Below are 20628 nucleotides of genomic sequence, written 5' to 3'. Positions count from 1 at the left end.
GAGTTCGAGACCAGCCTGGCCAACATGGTGAAACCCTGTCTCTTCTAAAAATAAAAAAATTAGCCAGGTGTGGTGGCATGTGCCTGTAATCCAGCTACTGGGGGTGCTAAGGCAGGAGGATCACTTAAACCTGGGAGGCAAAGGTTGCGGTGAGCCGAGATCATGCCACTGCACTCCAGCCTGGGCAACAGAGCAAGACTCTATCTCAAAAATATATATATATATGTGTGTGTGTATATATATATGTGTGTGTGTACACACACACACACACACACACACACACACACACACCGTAAAAAGGAGAGGGGCAAGGTAGATGAAACAAGAATGACTTAACATTGATAACAATTGAAAGTGGGTATTGCTTTCATGGGGGGTTCATTACCTTTGTATGTTTAAAATTTTCCGTAATAAAAAGTTCTTAAAGTTCTTAAAGCTTTAGGGGAGCTTGGGATTTGTGAACAGAACTGAATTTGAATCCTAGCTCCACTTTTTAAAAATCGAGGTATAACTCATATACCATAAAATTCAACATTTTAAAGTGTACAATTTAATGGTCTTTAGTATATTCATAGTGTTGTGCAGCTACCACCACTAATTCCAGAAGATTTTTATAACCTCAAAGGGTAACCCAGTACGTACTAGTCTTGTTCCCCATCCCCACAATCCCTGGCAACTACTATTCTTCCATCTCTTTGGATTTGCCTATTCTGGGCATCTCATATCAAAGAAGTCATACAATATATGACTTTTTGGGTCTGGCTTGTTTCACGTTAGCATTCTGTTTTCAAAGTTCATTGATGTTGTAGCATAAATCCCTACTTCATTCCTTTTTATCGCCAAATAATATTTCCTTTTATGGATATACCACATTTTGTTTATCCATTCATCAGTTGATAGACATTTGGGTTTTCTCCACTTTTGGGCTATTATGAATAAGCCTGCTGTGAACTTTCACGTACAAGTTTTTGTGTGAACATAGCTTTTCAGTTCTCTTGGGTATATACTTAGGAGTAGAATCGTTGGATCATGTGATAACTATGTTTAACCATTTCAGGATCTCTGAGACCATTTTCCAAAGTAACTGCACTATTTTTCATTCCCACTAGCAATTTACGAGGATTCCAGTTTCTCTGCATCCTTGCCAACACTCATTATTTTCCATTTTTTTATTATAGCCATCCTAGTGGGTGCTAACTGGTGTCTCATTTTGATTTTGATGGGCATTTCTGTAATGACTAATAATGTTGAGGAGTTTCTCATGTGCTTATTGCTAGCTTCACTTTTTAGCTATGTGACTTTGGTCAAGTTCTCTAACCTCTGACCCTCATTGATCGTTTGTCTTTAAAATGAAGATAATAATGCCTCCTGACGTTATTGCAAGGTTAATGGACATGAGGTGGGTTTGGAACAGTGCCTGGTACATAGTAGGTACTTAATTGATATCTAATACTACTTTGCTACTTGAGCTGTGGATAGCTTGCAATCTAGTGATTCCACTACATCTGCTGTAGAAGTTAAATGCTGAGATGATAGTGCCCTCTCATTTACCAGAGCTGTTTTTCCTTTTAACAATCTCACTAGGCCTTTCTTTACTATTCTGTACCAATCAGCTCCTGTTCTCTGTCCTTTCTAGTTGGAAGGACATGGTTAGGATCATGGAGATAAAAGAGTAAGATAGAACCTGTGACCCTAAAACTGGAAGATGATGGTATTGTCAAATTAGTTCTGTGACTGTGTCATCCATTCTGTGCTATAAGAGTGAAGAGGAGGGGAATTAAAAATAATTTGTCCAAGAGGTGGCAGGCCTATGGAAAGTATTCAGAACATTGGGAATTAGCCTGTTAGGAGAGGGGTACTGCGGAATTGTGAGAGAGATTCGTGAGATTCTTATTCTATTGTTTTCCATTACCTACTCTAGAATATTTAGTAAAAGAAGTCCTATACCTGGAATCATGAAACTTTTGTTCTAATCTTGGTTCAGCTGCAATTAGCTAGGTCAAGTCATTTATCCTCTCTAGGCCTCAGTTGCCTATGTGATAAAATGAATGATTGCATTAGTTCAGTGATTCTTAATTGGGGGTGTGCATGAGAACCTACTGAAAACTGTTTTGAAATATAGGTGTTTGGATCACACTCAAGACATTGTTCCAGGCTAGGTACAGTGGCTCACGCCTGTAATCCCAGCACTTTGGGAGGCCGAGGCCGGCGGATCACCTGAGGTCAGGAGTTTGAGACCAGCCTGGCCAACATGGTGAAACCCCGTCTCTACTAAAAATACAAAAATTAGCCTGGTGTGGTGGCATGCGCCCGTAGTCCCAACTACTCAGGAGGCTGAGGCAGGAGAATTGCTTGAACCCGGGACACGGAGGTTGCAGTGAGCCGAGATCAGGCCACTGCACTCCAGTCTGGGTGACAAGAGTAAGACTCTGTTTCAAAAAAAAAAAAAACAAGAAATGAATAATTCCAGCAGATCTGAGGTGACGCTCAGGTTTGTATATTTTGAAAAAGATCTCCAGGTGGTTGTGATGTACATTCCTAGTGTTTTAAGAGCTACCAAATTGATTAAAAATCACTAGTCCTTGGCTTTCTGGAGTTGAAATCACTTGAATGGTGGCATAATCGGCTTCAGACCAGCTAAAGATTAAGTGTTGTAGTAGAAAGGGTCTTTGGTGACACCAAGAGACTTTGATGTCAGTGTAACCCAGGTTGCTGTTTCCCAGCTTGATAGCTCTGAGTATGGCATCTTACTTTTCTGAGCCTCAGTTTCCTCATCTGTAAAATGGGGCTTCTAATACCTGCATGGTGTGGTTGTGATGATGAGAGAGAAAATATCACACTTAGTAACTGTGCCTGGTACAAGGTCAATGGATGCTCAACTTGTATGACTTGTATGAGTGGTGTGCTGGAAGAAACTATACCAGGGGACAGCATAAAACTTTACTCCTACCCTGACACATCTGGAGTTACTCATATCTCTAGGCATAAATATGTTACAATACTTTTTGGCTCCTTTGCCTGGATATCACATAAATATCGACCTTGCTTCACTATCTGCATACTGGTGTCTCTTCCCTTGTGTGTGACATGACTAGCAACTGTAACTAGACTCCTTTTCCATAATCTAGCAAAAGTTTAATGCATTGAAACTCCTGTTAAACTCCAGAAAATACCATTCCAACTTAAATGAAAAATAGATTAGTCAAGTTGTAAAAAACCATCAAGGTCCACAGGCTCTAGAGCCAAAATCTGGGCTTTGCTCCTCCTCGCCATATGACCTTGGGGCTAATAATGTGTAAAATGGGGATAATAATAATAGGTATGCCCTCACAAGGTTGTTGTGAGTATTAAATGAGTTAATGAACATAGTACATATTCAGTATCTGTTAGCCATTATTATTACTACTATGTACCAGGTCTTACGTGGGAGCCAGGAATACAGAGGTAAATTCTCTATATGGTCAAGGAACTTAATCTGGTGGAGCCGGTATACAGATAATTTCAGTATACTTCAAGTACAGCAATAGAGGCATGTACAGGAAGAGTACTTAACAGTTTACCTCTATTACATAAAAAATAATGATCTCCAGGAAGAAGCACGGTACAACAGAAAGTATGCATTCCAGAGTCAGATCAGCCTGGATTTGAATCCTGCCTACCACTCACTCATTATGCAACTTTGGGGGCAGTCAATCTCTCATAGCTTAGTTTCCCCATTTCTAAAATGGGGTGAAGTTTCTGACTTCTCACTGTTGGAAGTGCAACTATTTAGGTGCCCTGCGATGTAGGGTGCTACTAAGAAAAAAAGCAAGGACTTTTTAAAAACAGATAAACTTAGATTTCTATGTATATTTCTACGTCTTAAGTTTTTCATCCATATGTACCTACCTAAGGTTAATGATGAGATAATATATAAAATATGTACAGCATATAGATGCTGAGCAATAAATAATAGCTTTATTATCTAACAGAAGTCTCTAATGTTATTGTTTGAAGTAAAAACTTAAGTAATATATACTGTGTTAATTTCAGTATTCTAATTTTGAAGAGCCTCAGGGCAAGTTTCATAAAAGGAGTGAAAAAAAAACTGGGGGAATGAACACATGTATAACGCTGTCTGTGTTTACAGTAATAATCAAGTTGTAGACTGGGAGAGCATTTTTTTTTGTTTGTTTTTTAAGAGTATTCTGTTCTGGTTGGGCACAGTGGCTCATGCCTGTAATCCTAGCACTTTGGGAGGCCAAGGCAGGAGGATCACTTAAGCTCAGGAATTCAAGACCAGCCTGGGTAGCATAGTGGGATCTCATCTCCGTATTAAAAAAAAAAAAAAAGTAAAAGATGTTAAAAGAATGTTCTGTTCTGTCACGTACAATCTCAAATTTCACCAAACTATAAAATTTAGTTGCTAAACCTGACCTTCTAACAATACAAATCAGCTTCTGTGGCATGACACGTTCTCTTCTTCCCTCCTAGGTCTTTCAGAGCCTCGAAGACCACCATTTGGAAGTGGTGGCGTTTTTCAGGGAAAATGGCTTTCATGGCCTTCTTGCCCATGACTCCGAGTATGCTCTCTACAATATTCCTCTTACTACAGTTCCCATGCTCTGAAACTGAGCTGGAATGGGAAGAACCTCACTACCAACCAGTTCCTGATGCAAGAAGTAGCCAAGCAGCTGGGCCTGAAGAGGATGAATTTCCCCATATTTGCTGCACTGCTAGGTAGGTCATCCAAAGAAAAGACTGCAGTGATTGGTAGTTTCCTCTTCTGGTGTTAAGAGATGAGGACTAGAGTGATTTAGCCTGTCATCATTAGATTTGTCTTCTTAAAAAGTCTTCACACTAAACACTGCTGGGGAGAACTCAGCATGGTTTTTGGGCTTCTTGATAGAGCACACTAAAACTCAGCATGTTTGTTTTGTGGGTTGCTACAGATTATTCCAGAACATTATTTAGATTCCTGTAAACCTTCTTTTGCTACATTTTATAACTCTTTTATGCAGAGTATTCTCAAGCCAAATGTTTTATTAGCCCTAAACAACTTTGGTTCCCCACACAGAGCATTAACATTTCTTGCCCAGTGTCTCAGTTTGGATCAGAAAGACAAATTATTGATTATGTTTTTCTCTTTGTTTCTTTTGTGCTAGTATTTTTTATGAAAATTTCCAAATACACAGCAAAATTGAAAAAGGGCTTTGCAGTAAAAACTCTATATCCACCACCTGTATTCTGCCATTAACATTTTACTATAATTGCCTTATCATATATCTGTCCATTCCTTTACCCATCCATCAATCTATCTCTTATTTTATTTATTTATTTATTTATTGAGACAGAGTCTCGCTCTTTTGCCCAGGCTGGAGTGCAGTGGCACGATCTTGGCTCATTGCAATCTCCACCTCCCAGGTTCAAGAGATTCTCCTGCCTCAACTTCCTGAATAGCTGGGACTACAAGCACCCGCCACCATGCCCAGCTAATTTTTGTATTTTTAGTAGAGACAGGGTTTCACCACGTTGGTCAGGCTGGTCTTGAACTCCTGACCTCAAGCAATCCACCTGCCTCGGCCTCCCAAAGTGCTGGGATTACAGGCGTGAGACACTGTACCTGGCCCAATATATCTCTTAAAGATGTGTTTCAAAGTAAATTGCAGAGAATTGATTATGTTTTGAATTGGTTATTCAAGTACTTAGCACATGAAGGTTAATATTCTGTCTCAGGCGTGACCTTTGCTCTATAATTCCAAAGGACATGAGTTTGGATAATATAATAGAGTCAGCACAAGTTTTGGAATTAGGCCATCGGCAAATCACTGAAGTGACATCTCCCTGGTTTCAGTTTCCTCATCTGTGAAATGCGGATAATAATACCTCATGGTGTTATTGGTAAAGTGAAATGAAATAAGGTATACAAAATGCTCAGCACTCATTAGGCAGTTAGTAATTGGTGGCTGCTGTTATAGAAGGCAACGTGACTCAGGGGATAAGTAATAGCATGGGCTTTGGAGTTACATTCCTAGCTTTTTATCTTGGTGTGTGTACCTATTGGCCAGACCACGTTGGGCCAAGTCACCAAACTTATCTGAACCTCAGTTTCCTTATCTGTAAAATGGAAATGATATTACCATATATAGTCATTATAAAGATGATACATATATACACATGAAACATATTAAGTGATCAACACAGAGCTACTGTATTACATTAAGAATATAGACCTATGTGGATTATTTGATCATTTTCTCCCCCAGAACCCCTTTCATGGCTGGAGGTTCTAAGAAAACATTTGTATAGTCAATAAATGACAAATATACTTTATAGGTAACCACATCCTCCCAGATGAGGACCTGGCTGCTTTTCACTGGAGCCTCTTGGGACCAGAACATCCTCTTGCATCACTTAAGGTAATGTTTCCTATTTCTTGCCTATACAGATTAGGGGATATGAGGTTTTGATTGGAGTTTGATGGAATAATTATCTTATATTATATTAAAATATTTCACATACATACTAAAGAAAAAAAAATTGGTTATGGCCAGGTGCGGTGGCTCATGCCTGTAATCCCAGCAATTTGGGAGGCCGAGGCAGGCAGATCACCTGAGGTCAAGAGTTCAAGACCAGCCTGGCCAACATGATGAAACCCCGTCTCTACTAAAAATACAAAAATTAGCCGAGCATAGTGGCAGGCGCCTATAACCCCAGCTACTCAGGAGGCTGAGGCAGGAGAATCGCTTGAACCCAGGAGGCGGAGATTACAGTGAGCCAAGATCGTGCCACTACACTCCAGCCTGGGCAACAAAACAAGACTCCATCTAAAACAAAAAGACAGAAAAAAATTGGTTATGATCAATACCCTTAATATCTCAAGAATTCATACAAATCTATAAAGAAATATACTGATAACCCAATAATGAAATAATGAACAAAGGACAGAAGCAGAAAATTCACAAGAGAGAAAATACAATGACTAGATGTTCAACCTCACTATTGATCAGACGTGTAAATTAAATGATAAGTGTGATTTTTCTTTTTCTTTTTTGAGACAGAGTCTCACTCTGTCATCCAGGTTGGAATGCAGTGGCACAATCTCAGCCAGCTCACTGCAACCTCCACTTCCTGGGTTCAAGCATTTCTCATGCCTCAGCCACCCAAGTAGCTGGGATTACAGACATATGCCACCACACCTGGCTTTTTTTTTTTTTTTTTTTTTTTTGAGACAAAGTCTCACTCTGTCACCAGGCTGGAGTGCAGTGTTGCAATCTCAGCTCACTGCAACCTCCACCTCCCAGGTTCAGGCAGTTCTCCTGCCTCAGCCTCCCGAGTAGCTGAGATTACAGGCGTGCACCACCATGCCCAGCTAATTTTTGTATTTTTAATAGAGACAGGGTTTCACTATGTTGGCCAGGCTGGTCTCGAACTCCTGGCCTCAAGTGATCTTCCCACCTCAGCCTCCCAAAGTGCTGGGATTACAGGCATGAGTCACCGCACTCGGCCAGTGTGAATTTTTTTTTTTTAACTTAACAGTTGAAAAATATTGAAAAATTAGTTTACCCACTATTATCAAGACTGTTGCAGCCAGGGCATGGTGGCTCATGCCTGTAATCAAAAATTAGCCGGGTGTGGTGGCACGTGCCTGTAGTCCCAGCTACTCGGGAGGCTGAGGCAGGAGGATCACTTGAACCCGGGGGGCGGAGGTTGCAGTGAGCTGAGATCACGCCACTGCACTCTAGCCTGGGTGACAGAATGAGACTCTGACTCAAAAAAAAAAAAAAAAAGACTGTTGTGAGACTGATACCTGCATACACTTCAGGTGACTGTATTCTATTTCCCTCGTTCTTTCATTCTCCTAGATGACTGTTTCATACCTTCTCTGTCTTCAAGCCTCTAATATTTCTCCTCATGTGCTCACTCTCAGTTCATGACCTTACTTCCTATTTTACTGAGAAAATGGAAGCAATGGGAAGAAAACTTCAACGAGTTCTTAGCCCCTCTTCACCTCACCTACAGGAAGGTGTTATCCCCTCTGCAGCCACATATTCTGCCTGCCTCCTATTAATTGTGCATGACCTGTCCATGTTCCTATCTAAGGCCAGTCCCTCTACTTATACTAGGTCCCATCTCTGTTTATTTAAAAAAAAAATTTTTAAGAGACAGGGTCTTGCTATGCTGCCCAGGCTGGAGTGCAGTGGCACAATCACAGCTCAAGTAATCAATCCTCCTGCCTAAACCTCCTGATAGCTGGGACTATCGGGCACAGCTCCCATCTCCTTTGGCCAACTTAAGAGCATCAGTTCAGCAGTTCTCGCCCTTTTTCTCCTGCATCATCAAGTTTCCTCTTTTCATTGGCTCTTTCCAAATTGTATAAGCATGCATCTATGAAGTTTAAAAATACAACTTTATTTTTTTAAGAAAAGCCTCTCGATCTCACTCTCCCCACCCAAGCTACTGCTCTATATTTCTCGTTATAGAAAACTCCTCTAAAGACTTGTCTACACGTGAGTTTCTTACTGTTTCCTTCCCCTGTTTGCTTTTCAGTTGATTTGCTGAAATTGCTCTCGACAGGGTCACCAATATAACTTCTCAGTTAATAAACCCAGTGGCCAGCTGTCGGTTTTCATTTTACTTGACCAGTCAGCAGCATTTGACACAGATGCTCACCCATTCTTCCATAGAACACTTTTTTCACTTGGCGTTAAGGACACTACTCTCTTCTTATTTCTTCCTACCTCACTGACTGCCGCTTCCCAGTCTCCGTTACTGCTTCCTTGTCTTTTCCACTTGTTAAAGGTGGAATAGAGTTCCATCCTGGTTCCCTTCTCTTTTCTTTTCTGGTTTGTTTTGTTTGTTTGTTTGTTTGTTTGTCTGTTTGTTTTTGAGACAGGGTCTCATTCTGTTGCCCAGGCTGGAGTGCAGTGGGGCGATCATGACTCACTACAGCCTCAAACTCCCAGACTCAATTCGTCCTCCTACAGCAGCCTCTTGAGTAGCTGGGACTACAGGCACATGCCATCATGGCTGGCTAATTTTTTTTGTATTTTTTGTAGAGACGTGACCTCACCATGTTGCCCAGGCTGGTCTCAAACTCCTATGCTCAAGCGATCTTCCCACCTCAGCCTCCCAAAGTGTTGGGATTATAGCCGTGAGCCACCATGCCCGGCCCCTTCTCTTTTCTGTCTCCACATACGATTGATCTCATATAGTTTTATGATTTTAAATACCGTCGGCCTGTTGATGACTCCTAAGTTTTATGTGTTCAGCTCTGACCTCTCCCTTGAACTCCAGATTCTAATATCTAACTGCCAATTCAGTATTTTCATTTACATATCCAATAGGCATCTCAAAGTTATATGTTCAAGTGGAAATTCCTGATCTTCTCCCTAAACGTGTTTCTCCCACAGCCCTCCTCATTTTTGTTAAAGGCAGCTTCCTCCTTCCATTTTCTTTCTTTCCTTTTTTTTTTTGACATGGAGTCTCGCTTTATTGCCCAGGCTGGATTTGTGCAGTGGCACACTCTCAGCTCACTGCAATCTCCACCTCCTGGATTCAAGTGATTCTCCTGTCTCAGCCTCCTGAGTAGCTGGGACTACAGGCGGGCACCACCACATCCAACTAATTTTTGTATTTTTAGTATAGACAGGGTTTCATCATGTTGGCCAGGCTGGTCTCAAACTCCTGAGCTCAAGTGATCTGCCCACCTTGGCCTCCCAAAGTGCTGGATTACAGGCGTGAGCCACTGTACTCAGCCCATCCTTCCGTTTTCTCAGGTTAAAATCCTTGGGGGTCATCCTGACATCCCCCTCTCTCTCTCATACCCCACATCTCATTTGTCAGCAAATACCATCAGTTCTCCCTTCAAAATATACCTACTTCTTACCATTTCCACTGCTGCTACCCTGACCAAGGCACCATTATTTCTTGCCTGGATTATTATAATAGCTTACTAACTATTGGTCTTCTACTTACACTCTTCCCCTTACCTCCATTTTATTCTCAATATAACAGGTGAGCAACCCTTAAAAAAAAAAAAAAAAACTGAGATCCTGTCACTTCTCCATTCAAAATCCTTGGCAGGGCACTGTGGCTAACACCTGTAATCCCAGCACTTTGGGAGACTGAGGCGGACGGATCACTTGAGGTCTGGAGTTCGAGACCAGCCTGGCCAACATGGTGAAACCCCATCTCTACTAAAAACTTAAAAAATGGCTGGCGTGGTGGCTCACGCCTGTAATCCCAGCACTTTGGGAGGCCAAGGCGGGCAGATTGTGAAGTCAGGAGTTCAAGACCAGCCCAACCAACATGGTGAAACCTGATCTCTACTAAAAATACAAAAATTACCTGGGTGTGGTGGTGTGCATCTGTAATCCCCGCTACTCAGGAGGCTGAGGCAGGAGAATCGCTTGAACCCAGGAGGTGGAAGTTGCAGTGAGCCGAGATCATGCCACTGTACTCCAAGCAACAGCGAGACTCCGTCTCAAAAAAAAAAAAAAAAAAATTAGCTGGCCTGGTGTTGCGTGCCTGTAACCTTAGCTACTCGGGAGGCTGAGGCAGGAGAATTGTTTGAACCTAGGAGGCAGAGGTTGCAGTGAGCCAAGATCATGCCACTGTACTTCCTCCTGGGTGGCAGAGCAAGACTCTGTCTCAAAAAAAAAAATTCTCCAATAGCTCTTCATGTCACTCTGCCAATCCTTACCATGGCCTGGCCTACAAAGCCCTTTACTGTCTGGCCCCCTCTCATATCTCTGATTTCTTTCTTTCTTTTGCTCTTAGAACCTTTGCACTTATCATTCTCTCCACTTGGAATACTTTTCCCCTCATAGCTATTTCTTCACTCCTGAAGGTTTTCTAAAATTTTGTTCTCAGTGAGGCTTTTCCTCATCACCCTATAAAAAATTATATGCACACACTTATCTGCAGTAGGGATTGTCTAGAAAACAATTATGTGCACATGTATGCACATACATACTTGCATTCCCTAGCTTCTTCTCTACTCTTCTCTCCGCAGCACTTATCTGCATCTAGTACTCTACATCTAGTACACACCCGGTTAATTTTTGTATTTTTAGTAGAGAGGGGGTTTCACCATGTTGGCCAGGCTGGTCTCGAACTCCGGACCTCAGATGATCCGCCAACCTTGGCCTCCCAAAGTGCCTGGATTACAGGCGTGAGCCACCGCGCCCAGCCTACACTGTACATTTTACTTACTTAGTTTGTTTAACTCCCCTCACCCTATCCCAACACATCTACACTAGAATTTAAGCTCCCGTGAGGGCAGAGATTTTTGTCTGTCTTGTTCACTGCTATTTCCCTGGTGCCTAGGACAGTGCCTGGCACATAGTAGGCAGTAAATATTTAAGGAATGAATAATAAAGCCTTTTGGCAAAACAATTTATAAAAATTCAGAAACCTTTAGGAAATTTATACCCTCTGCCTCAGTAATTACAGTTTGAGGAAGCTTGTAATTAAATCATTGGAAAGTGGGCAAGACGTCATACCTATAATTTATGAAAGCATTAAAAACTTTTTCTTTAAAAATGTGTTAAGGGCCAGGTGCAGTGGCTCATGCCTGTAATCCCAGCACTCTGGGAGGCCATGACAGGCAGATCACTTGAGGTCAGGAGTTCAAGAACAGTCTGGCCAACATGGTGAAACCCTGTCTCTACTAAAAATACAAAAATTAGCCGGGCATGGTGGCAGGTGCCTGTAATCCCAGCTGCTTGGGAGACTGAGGCAGGAGAATTACTTGAACTCAGGAACTGCACATGTGTGCACATAATTGTTTTCTAGACAATCCCTACTTCATTTCAGCCTGGGCGACAGCAAGACTCAATCTCAAAAACAAAATAATAATAATAATAATAATAATAGACGGCACCATGAGGGAAATTTTGTATAATCTCAGAGTGGGAATATTTTATGAGCAAATCCAGTGGTGGTGTGTGCCTGTAATCCCAGCTACTTGGGAAGCTGAGGCAGAAGAATCGCTGCAACCCAGGAGGCAGAGGTTGCATTGAACTGAGATTGCACCACTACGCCCCAGCCTGGATGACAGAGTGAGATTCTGTCTCAAAAAAAAAACAAAAAGAAAAAAAAGTTTAGGCATCACAAAAACAGGAAAAGTAATATATAGTAAATCACCATTGTAACATCTTCCAGATCCAACAGTTACCAATATTTTGCCACATTTTCTGGTTTTTTTTGTAGTTGCTAATGTTTTTTAAAGCAAATCCCTTTCACATTCTTCAGTACACATCTCTAAAATACTTGGGCGGTTTCTTACATAAGCATAATGCCGTTATTACTCCTGACAAAATTAATGCTAATTTCTTGGTATCATCTTAATATCCAGTCCATTTTCAGATTTTCCTGATTGTCTTAAAATGGCTTTTTGTGGCCAGGCGCGGTGGCTCAAGCCTGTAATCCCAGCACTTTGGGAGGTCGAGACGGGCGGATCACGAGGTCAGGAGATCGAGACCATCCTGGCTAACACGGTGAAACCCCGTCTCTACTACAAATACAAAAAACTAGCCGGGTGAGGTGGCGGGCGCCTGTAGTCCCAGCTACTCCGGAGGCTGAGGCAGGAGAATGGCATAAACCCGGGAGGCGGAGCTTGCAGTGAGCTGAGATCCGGCCACTGCACTCCAGCCCGGGCGAAAGAACAAGACTCCGTCTCAAAAAAAAAAAAAAAAAAAAATGGCTTTTTGTGATTAGTTCAAATCAGAATCCAAATGTTGTCAACTCATTATAATATTACATTTAACAGCAAAAAAACCAAAATGTCTCATGAAAGGAAGCCTGATTAATTGTGAGTGTCATATACAGTAGTTATCTCTGTAGGAAGATGGATGATATGTTTTTATTGCTTTATACTTTTCCATGTTTTCCAAATGTTCTGTACTGAGAATGAAGGGGTGAAACTATTTTTAAAGAAAATATTTTAATTGTCTCTCTGTGGATTTACCAAATTTGGATTCCATATCCCCCCTCAACTTCACCCTTTTTCTTAGTGATCCATCTTTGATGTCAGCGTCCCTTGCTTATCTTGCCTTTTCTAGGTTCGAGCTCATCAGCTGGTTCTTCCTCCCTGTGACGTGGTGATCAAGGCTGTTTCTGAGTATGTCAGTTCCATCAAAGATCCCTCAAACCTAGATGTAGTTGGAAGGATGTTTTCAAACAGTCTCAGGTAAGTTAGCATTCCCGTCCTAAGAGTCCTCAATTTTCTTACCTTCTTCAGCAACACCAACAGGTCCCTGATCTTTTCTGTGACACCTAAGTTTTCCTAGCTGCTTGTCTTCTCCATGCTTACAAACCAGAGCTCCAAAATTTCCTTTAAAAAACATTACATAGCCTGGATTGAAAGTGTCCTTTACTTTTTTTTCTACTGATGATTGAAGTAATATAAGCCCATTCTAGTCCGGGCACAGTGGCTCACACCTGTACTCCCAGCATTTTGGGAGGCCAAGGTGAGTGGATCACTTGAGGTCAGAAGTTCAAGACCAGCCTGGCCAACATGGTGAAATCCCATCTCTACTAGAAATACAAAAAATTAGCTGGGTGTGGTGAGGCAGAAGAGTTGATTGAACCCGGGAGGCGGAGGTTGCAGTGAGCCGAGATTGCGCTGCTGCACTCCAACCTGGGTGACAGAGTGAAACTTCATCTTAAAAAAATAAATCAGTAAAGTAATATAAGCCCATTCTAGAAAATTTAGAAAATGAAAACAAATCATATAAAATCTCATTACCCATAAACAGCTTGCTATAGTTACCACTCTGACATATGTCCTTCTAGTCTTTTTTTTGTTTCAGTGTACACATGGTGGCTCACACCTGTAATACCAGCATTTCGAGAAGCCAAGGCACGAAGATTACTTGAGCTTAGGAGTTTGAGACTAGCCTGAGCAACATAGCAAGACTTTGTCTTTCCCCCCAAAAAATTTGAAAGTAAATTTTTAAAAATGTACACATCCCTCACTTAATGTTGATTCAACTTAACATTTTTCTGCTTTCCAGTAGTGCAAAAGCAATATGCTTTCAGTAGAAACTGTACTTTGAGTACCCATATAGCCATTCTGTTTTTCACTTTCAGTATAGTATTCAGTACATTACATGAGATATTCAATACTTTATTATAAAATAGACTTTGTGTTAGATGATTTTGCCCAGCTGTATGCTAATGTAAGGTATTCTGAGCACATTTAAGGTGGGCTAGGCTAAGCTATGATGTTCAGTAGGCTAGGTGTATTAAATGGATTGTTGACCTATATTTTCAACTTGTGATGGGTTTATTGGGACATAACCCTGTCATAAATCAAGGAGCATCTGTGTATCTTAACATAAAGGAGTTCTTGCTCAATGGAAGATAATGAGCAAAGAAAAAAGACTACTTAGAGTCTACATAACACAAAAATGAAAATTTCATTGTTAATAGTGGAAAAAGAGCTCAACTGGGATTTTATTCTACAAAATGAAATTAAAAGTTATGAAAATAAGTTAGTTTTATTTTTAACAATTTGATTTATATTTTCAATTTGGATTTCTCACTTATTTTTAAAATTAACATACAGTCAAGCCGACTTGTGAATTTTAACACATGTATTGATTTATGTGACCATCATCACAATAAGAATATAGAACAGTTGTACTACCCCAAAAAACATGCTATCCCTTTGTAATAACACCCAAACCTACCTTTAACCCCTGGCAACCAGCAGTTCATTTTCTGTTACTATGGTTCCGTCTTCTGAAGAATATCACATGAATCATACAGTATGTGATTTTTTTTTTTCTTTTTTGAGACGATGCCTCGCTCTTGTTGCCCAGGCTGGAGTGCAATGGTGTGATCTCGGCTCACTGCAACCTCCACCTCCCTGGCTTAAGCGATTCTCCTGCCTCAGCCTCCAGAGTAGCTGGAATTGCAGGCGCCCACCACCACACCTGGATAATTTTTTATATTTTTAGTAGAGAGGGGTTTTCACCATATTGGCCAGGCTGGTCTTGAACTCCTGACTTCAGGTGATCCACCTGTCTTGGCCTCCCAAAGTGCTGGGATTACAGGCTTGAGCTACCACGCCCAGCCCAGTACGTGATATTTTGAGAATGGCTTCTTTAATTCAACATAATACCTTTGAGATTCTTCTAAGTTGTTGCGTGTTACCTGTATCAATAATTCATTCCTTTTTATTGCTGAGTAATAGCCATTGTATGGATATCCCAGTTTGTTTATCCATTCACCCCTTAAAGAATATTTAGATTGATTTCACTTTATGGTGTTATGAATAGAGCTGCTATAAACATTTGTGTACAGGTTTTTGTATGAACATAAGTTTTTATTTCCCTAGTGTAAATACCTCCAAGTGGAGTTTCAGGGTCATGTGGTAAGTGTGTGTTTAAATTTATAAGACCTTGCCAAAGTAGCTGTTCCATTCCTTACCAGCATTTGGTATTGTCAGTTTTTTTCCATTTATTTTTTTTTACTGACAAATGAAAATTATATATATTTATTGCATACAACATGTTTTGAAATACGTATACATCGTAGAATGGCTAAATCGAGTTAATTAACATATATATTACCTCAAATGCTTTTCATTTTGTTGTGGTGAGAACACTTAAAATCTACTCTTTTAGTAATTTCCAAAAATATAACACGTTGTTATTAACTGTAGCCCCCATGTTATACAACAGATTGTCAGTGTTTTTTATAGCTGTTTTAATAGGTGTGTAGTGGTAGCTCGTCATAGTTTTAATTTATGTTTCCCAAGTGACTAATGATGAACATTTTTTTCTTTTTGAGACACAGTCTCACTTTATTGCCCAGGCTGGTGTGTAGTGGCATGATCTCGGCTCCCTGCAGCCTCCGCCTCCCGGGCTTGAGCAGTCTTCCCGCCTCAGCCTCCCAAGTAGCTGGGACTACAGGCGCACACCATCATGCCTGGCTAATTTTTGTACTTTTCGTAGAGACAGGGTTTCGCTGTGTTGCCTAGGCTGGTCTCAAACTCCTGAGCTCAAGCAAGCTGCCCACCTCAGCCTCCCAAAGTGCTGGGATTACAAGTGTGAGCCACCGCGCCTGGCCAACATTTTTGTCCTGAGCATACTTCATGCATATATCCTCTTTGGCAAATGGTTTGTTCATGAACAGTCTTTTGCGTCTTTTTTTAATTGGTTTGTTCATTTACTTACTGTTGTGTTTTGAGAGTTCTTTATAATGCATATGAGTGCTTTGACAGATACCTGGTTTGCAAATATTTTCCCCCAGTCTGCAGTTGTCTTTTCTTTTAACAGCATCTTTTGCAGAGCAAAGTTTTACAATTTTCATTAGCGTTTATCTTTTATGGGCCATGCTTTTGGTGTGATGTCTAAGAACTCTTTGCCCAACTGCAGGCATGACTATTTTCTTCTGTTTTCTTTTTTAAAAATATTTTTTAAAAAGAACATTGGCCAGGTGCAGTGGCTCACACCTTTAATCCCAGCACTTTGGGAGGCTGAGGTGGGTGGATCACCTTAAGGTCAGGAGTTTGAGACCAGCCTGGCCAACATGGTGAAACCCCAGCTCTACTAAAAATACAAAAAATTAGCTGGGCATGGTGGCGCGTGCCTGTAATCCCAGCTACTCGGGAGGCTGAGGCAGGAGAATCGCTTGAACCCGGGAGGCGGAGGTTACAGTGAGCCGAGATTGCACCATTGTACTCCAGCCTGGGCAACAAGAGTGAAACTTCATCTCAAAAAAAGAAAAAACAAAACATTTATTGCGTGACCAATCATGAAATTCTTAAAATGAACTGGATGCTGCTACAGCTGCCCCTTTGGGTATAGGTGTTACTCCTTCACAGAGTATGTGCCTGAATTCATGGTATGCAATTTTTAGCTACCTAATTATACCACTCCTGGTGGTATTTTGTCTTTTAGCCTTGGCACTCTAGTTATACTTTATTTTATGTTTGGGAGGGTAGCGACATTTGCCACATGTTGACTTCTGAAAGTGGCAGGTATTAGAGCTGTAGCAGCAGCACAATGTGTGCGTCTAAATGTGAGGCTTTCCAAATAATGACGTTCCCTTCATCACCTCACTTCTACTTTCTGTTTTTCTTTCTTATTTATTTATTTATTTGAGATAGAGTCTCACTCTGTCACCCAAGCTGGAGTGCAGTGACACTATCTTGACTCACTGCAACCTCCACCTCCTGGGTTCAAGCAATTATCATGTCTCAGCCTCCGGAGTAGCTGGGATTACAAGCACGCGCCCCCACACCTGGCTGATCTTTTGTATTTTTGGTAGAGACGGGGTTTCACCTTGTTGGCCAAGCTGGTCTTGAACTCCTGACCTCAGGTGATCCATCCGCCTAGGTCTCCCAAATGCTGGGAGTACAGGAATGAGCCACCACACCCAGCATGCTTTTTTGTTTTTAATTACATAGTTCTATACTTCACATTTTAGAACAAATCATCCATATTTAGTTGATTTCTGTATAAAATATGAGAGGTTGTATTTTTCATATGGATGTCAAATTGTTTCAGCACAGTTCGTTGAAAAGACTATCTTTTCCCCATTGAATTGCCTTTGCACTTTTGTTAAAAATCAATTGACCATGTTTGTGTTGGTCTATTTCTGGACTCTGTTCTGTTCAGTTGATCTATGTGTCTATCCTTTTACCAGTAATACACTGTCTTGATTACTATAACTTTATAATAAGTCTTAAAATTGGTTAGTGATTCCACCATATTCATTCATTCATTCATTCATTCATTCATTTAGACACAGAGTTTCATTCTGTTACCCAGGCTGGAGTGCAGTGGCACAAACATGGCTCACTGTAGCCTCAACCTCCTGGACTCAACTGATCCTGCTGCTTCAGCCTCCCAAGTAGCTGGAACTACAGGTGTGTGCCACCATGCCTGGCTAATTTTTAAATTTTTTGTAGAGATAAGGTCCCACTATGTTACCCAAGCTGGTCTCAAACTCCTGGGCTTAAGCAATCCTCCTACTTTGGCCTCCCAAAATACTGGGATTACAGGCATGAGCCACTGCACCCAGCCAACTTTTATTATTTTTCAGTGTTATCTATACTTGTTCCTTTGTCTTTCCATATAAATTTTATTTTTTTAATTACTTTTTTAAATTATAATTTAAGTTCTAGGGTACATGTGCACAACGTGCAAGTTTGTTGCATATACATGCATGTGCCATGTTGGTGTGCTGCACCGTTAACTCATCATTTACATTACGTATATCTCCTAATGCTATCCCTCCCCTGTCCCCCCACCCCACGACAGGCCCCAGTGTGATGTTCCCCACCCTGTGTCCAAGTGTTCTCATTGTTCAATTCCCACCTACGCGTGAGAACATGCAGTGTTTGGTTTTCTGTCCTTGCAGTAGTTTGCTCAGAATGATGGTTTCCAGCTTCATTCATGTCCCTACAAAGGACACGAACTCATCCTTTTTTATGGCTGCATAGTATTCCATGGTGTATGTGTGCCACATTTTCTTTCTTTTTTCTTTTTTTTTTTTTTATTATACTTTAAGTTCTAGGGTACATGTGCATAACGTGCAGTTTGTTACATATGTATACTTGTGCCATGTTGGTGTGCTGCACCCATCAACTCGTCATTTATGTCAGGTATAACTCCCAATGCAATCCCTCCCCCTCCCCCCTCCCCATGATAGGCTCCGATGTGTGATGTTCCCCTTCCCGAGTCCGAGTGATCTCATTGTTCAGTTCCCACCCATGAGTGAGAACACGTGTGCTTGGTTCTCTGTTCTTGTGATAGTTTGCTGAGAATGATGGTTTCCAGCTGCATCCATGTCCCTACAAAGGACGCAACTCATCCTTTTTTATGGCTGCATAGTAATCCATGGTGTATATGTGCCACATTTTCTTAATCCAGTCTGTCACAGATGGACATTTGGGTTGATTCCAAGTCTTTGCTATTGTGAATAGTTCCGCAATAAACATACGTGTGCATGTGTCTTTATAGCAGCATGATTTATGATCCTTTGGGTATATACCCAGTAGTGGGATGGCTGGATCATATGGTACATCTAGTTCTAGATCCTTGAGGAATTGCCATACTGTTTTCCATAATGGCTGAACTAGTTTACAATTCCACCAACAGTGTAAAAGTGTTCCTATTTCTCCACATCCTGTCCAGCACCTGTTGTTTCCTGACTTTTTAATGATAGCCATTCTAACTGGTGAGATGGTATCTCATTGTGGTTTTGATTTGCATTTCTCTGATGGCCAGTGATGATGAGCATTTTTTCATGTGTCTGTTGGCTGTCTGAATGTCTTCTTTTGAGAAATGTCTGTTCATATCCTTTGCCACTTTTTGATGGGGTTTTTTTTTCCTTGTAAATTTGTTTGAGTTCTTTATAGGTTCTGGATATGAGCCCTTTGTCAGATGAGTAGATTGCAAAAATTTTCTCCCATTCTGTAAGTTGCCTGTTCACTCTAATGGTAGTTTCTTTTGCTGTGCAGAAGCTCTTTAGTTTAATTAGATCCCATTTGTCAATTTTGGCTTTTGCTGCCGTTGCTTTTGGTGTTTTAGACATGAAGTCCTTGCCCATGCCTATGTCCTGAATGGTACTACCTAGATTTTCTTCTAGGGTTTATGGTATTAGGTCTAACATTTAAGTCTCTAATCCATCTTGAATTAATTTTCGTATAAGGAGTAAGGGAAGGATCCAGTTTCAGCTTTCTACTTATGGCTAGCCAATTTTCCCAGCACCATTTATAAATAGGGAATCCTTTCCCCATTTCTTGTTTCTCTCAGTTTGTCAAAGATCAGATGGCTGTAGCTGTGTGGTATTATTTCTGAGGACTCTGTTCTGTTCCACTGGTCTATATATCTCTGTTTTGGTACCAGTACCATGCTGTTTTGGTTACTGTAGCCTTGTAGTATAGTTTGAAGTCAGGTAGCGTGATGCCTCCAGCTTTGTTTTGACTTAGGATTGTCTTGGCAATGCGGGCCCTTTTTTGGTTCCATATGAACTTTAAAGCAGTTTTTTCCAATTCTGTGAAGAAAGTCATTGGTAGCTTGATGGGGATGGCATTGATCTATAAACCCTGGGCAGTATGGCCATTTTCACGATATTGATTCTTCCTATCCATGAGCATGGTATGTTCTTCCATTTATTTGTGTCCTCTTTGATTTCACTGAGCAGTGGTTGTAGTTCTCCTTGAAGAGGTCCTTTACATCCTTGTAAGTTGGATTCCTAGTATTTGATTCTCTTTGAAGCAATTGTGAATGGAAGTTCATTCCTGATTTGGCTCTCTATTTGTCTGTTACTGGTGTATAAGAATGCTTGTGATTTTTGCACATTAATTTTGTATCCTGAGACTTTGCTGAAGTTGCTTATCAGCTTAAGGAGATTTTGGGCTGAGACAGTGGGGTTTTCTAAATATACATCATGTCATCTGCAAACAGGGACAATTTGACTTCTTCTTTTCCTAACTGAATACCCTTGATTTCTTTCTCCTGGCTGATTGCCCTAGCCAGAACTTCCAAGACTATGTTGAATAGGAGTGGTGAGAGAGGGCATCCCTGTCTTGTGCCAGTTTTCAAAGGGAATTTTTCCAGTTTTTGCCCATTCAGTATGATATTAGCTGTGGGTTTGTCATAAATAGCTCTTATTATTTTTAGA

At 40.9% G+C, this 20628-nt stretch overlaps 1 protein-coding gene across 1 annotated transcript in view; it reads left to right on the top strand.

Moving 5' to 3' along the window:
• The window catches only part of FAM120C (family with sequence similarity 120C), a 129469-nt gene that overhangs the window by 20268 nt on the left and 88573 nt on the right, over positions 1-20628 (top strand). The window contains 5 exon segments of the mRNA XM_033201008.1: positions 4474-4582; positions 4585-4719; positions 6316-6398; positions 13047-13149; positions 13152-13174. Of these exon segments, the coding sequence (XP_033056899.1) occupies positions 4474-4582; positions 4585-4719; positions 6316-6398; positions 13047-13149; positions 13152-13174 (453 nt within the window).

The sequence above is a fragment of the Trachypithecus francoisi genome, unplaced genomic scaffold (assembly GCF_009764315.1).
Source record: "Trachypithecus francoisi isolate TF-2019V2 unplaced genomic scaffold, Tfra_2.0 Lachesis_group6, whole genome shotgun sequence".
NCBI lineage: Eukaryota > Metazoa > Chordata > Mammalia > Primates > Cercopithecidae > Trachypithecus > Trachypithecus francoisi.
This window is presented reverse-complemented; position numbering and strand designations above follow the sequence as displayed.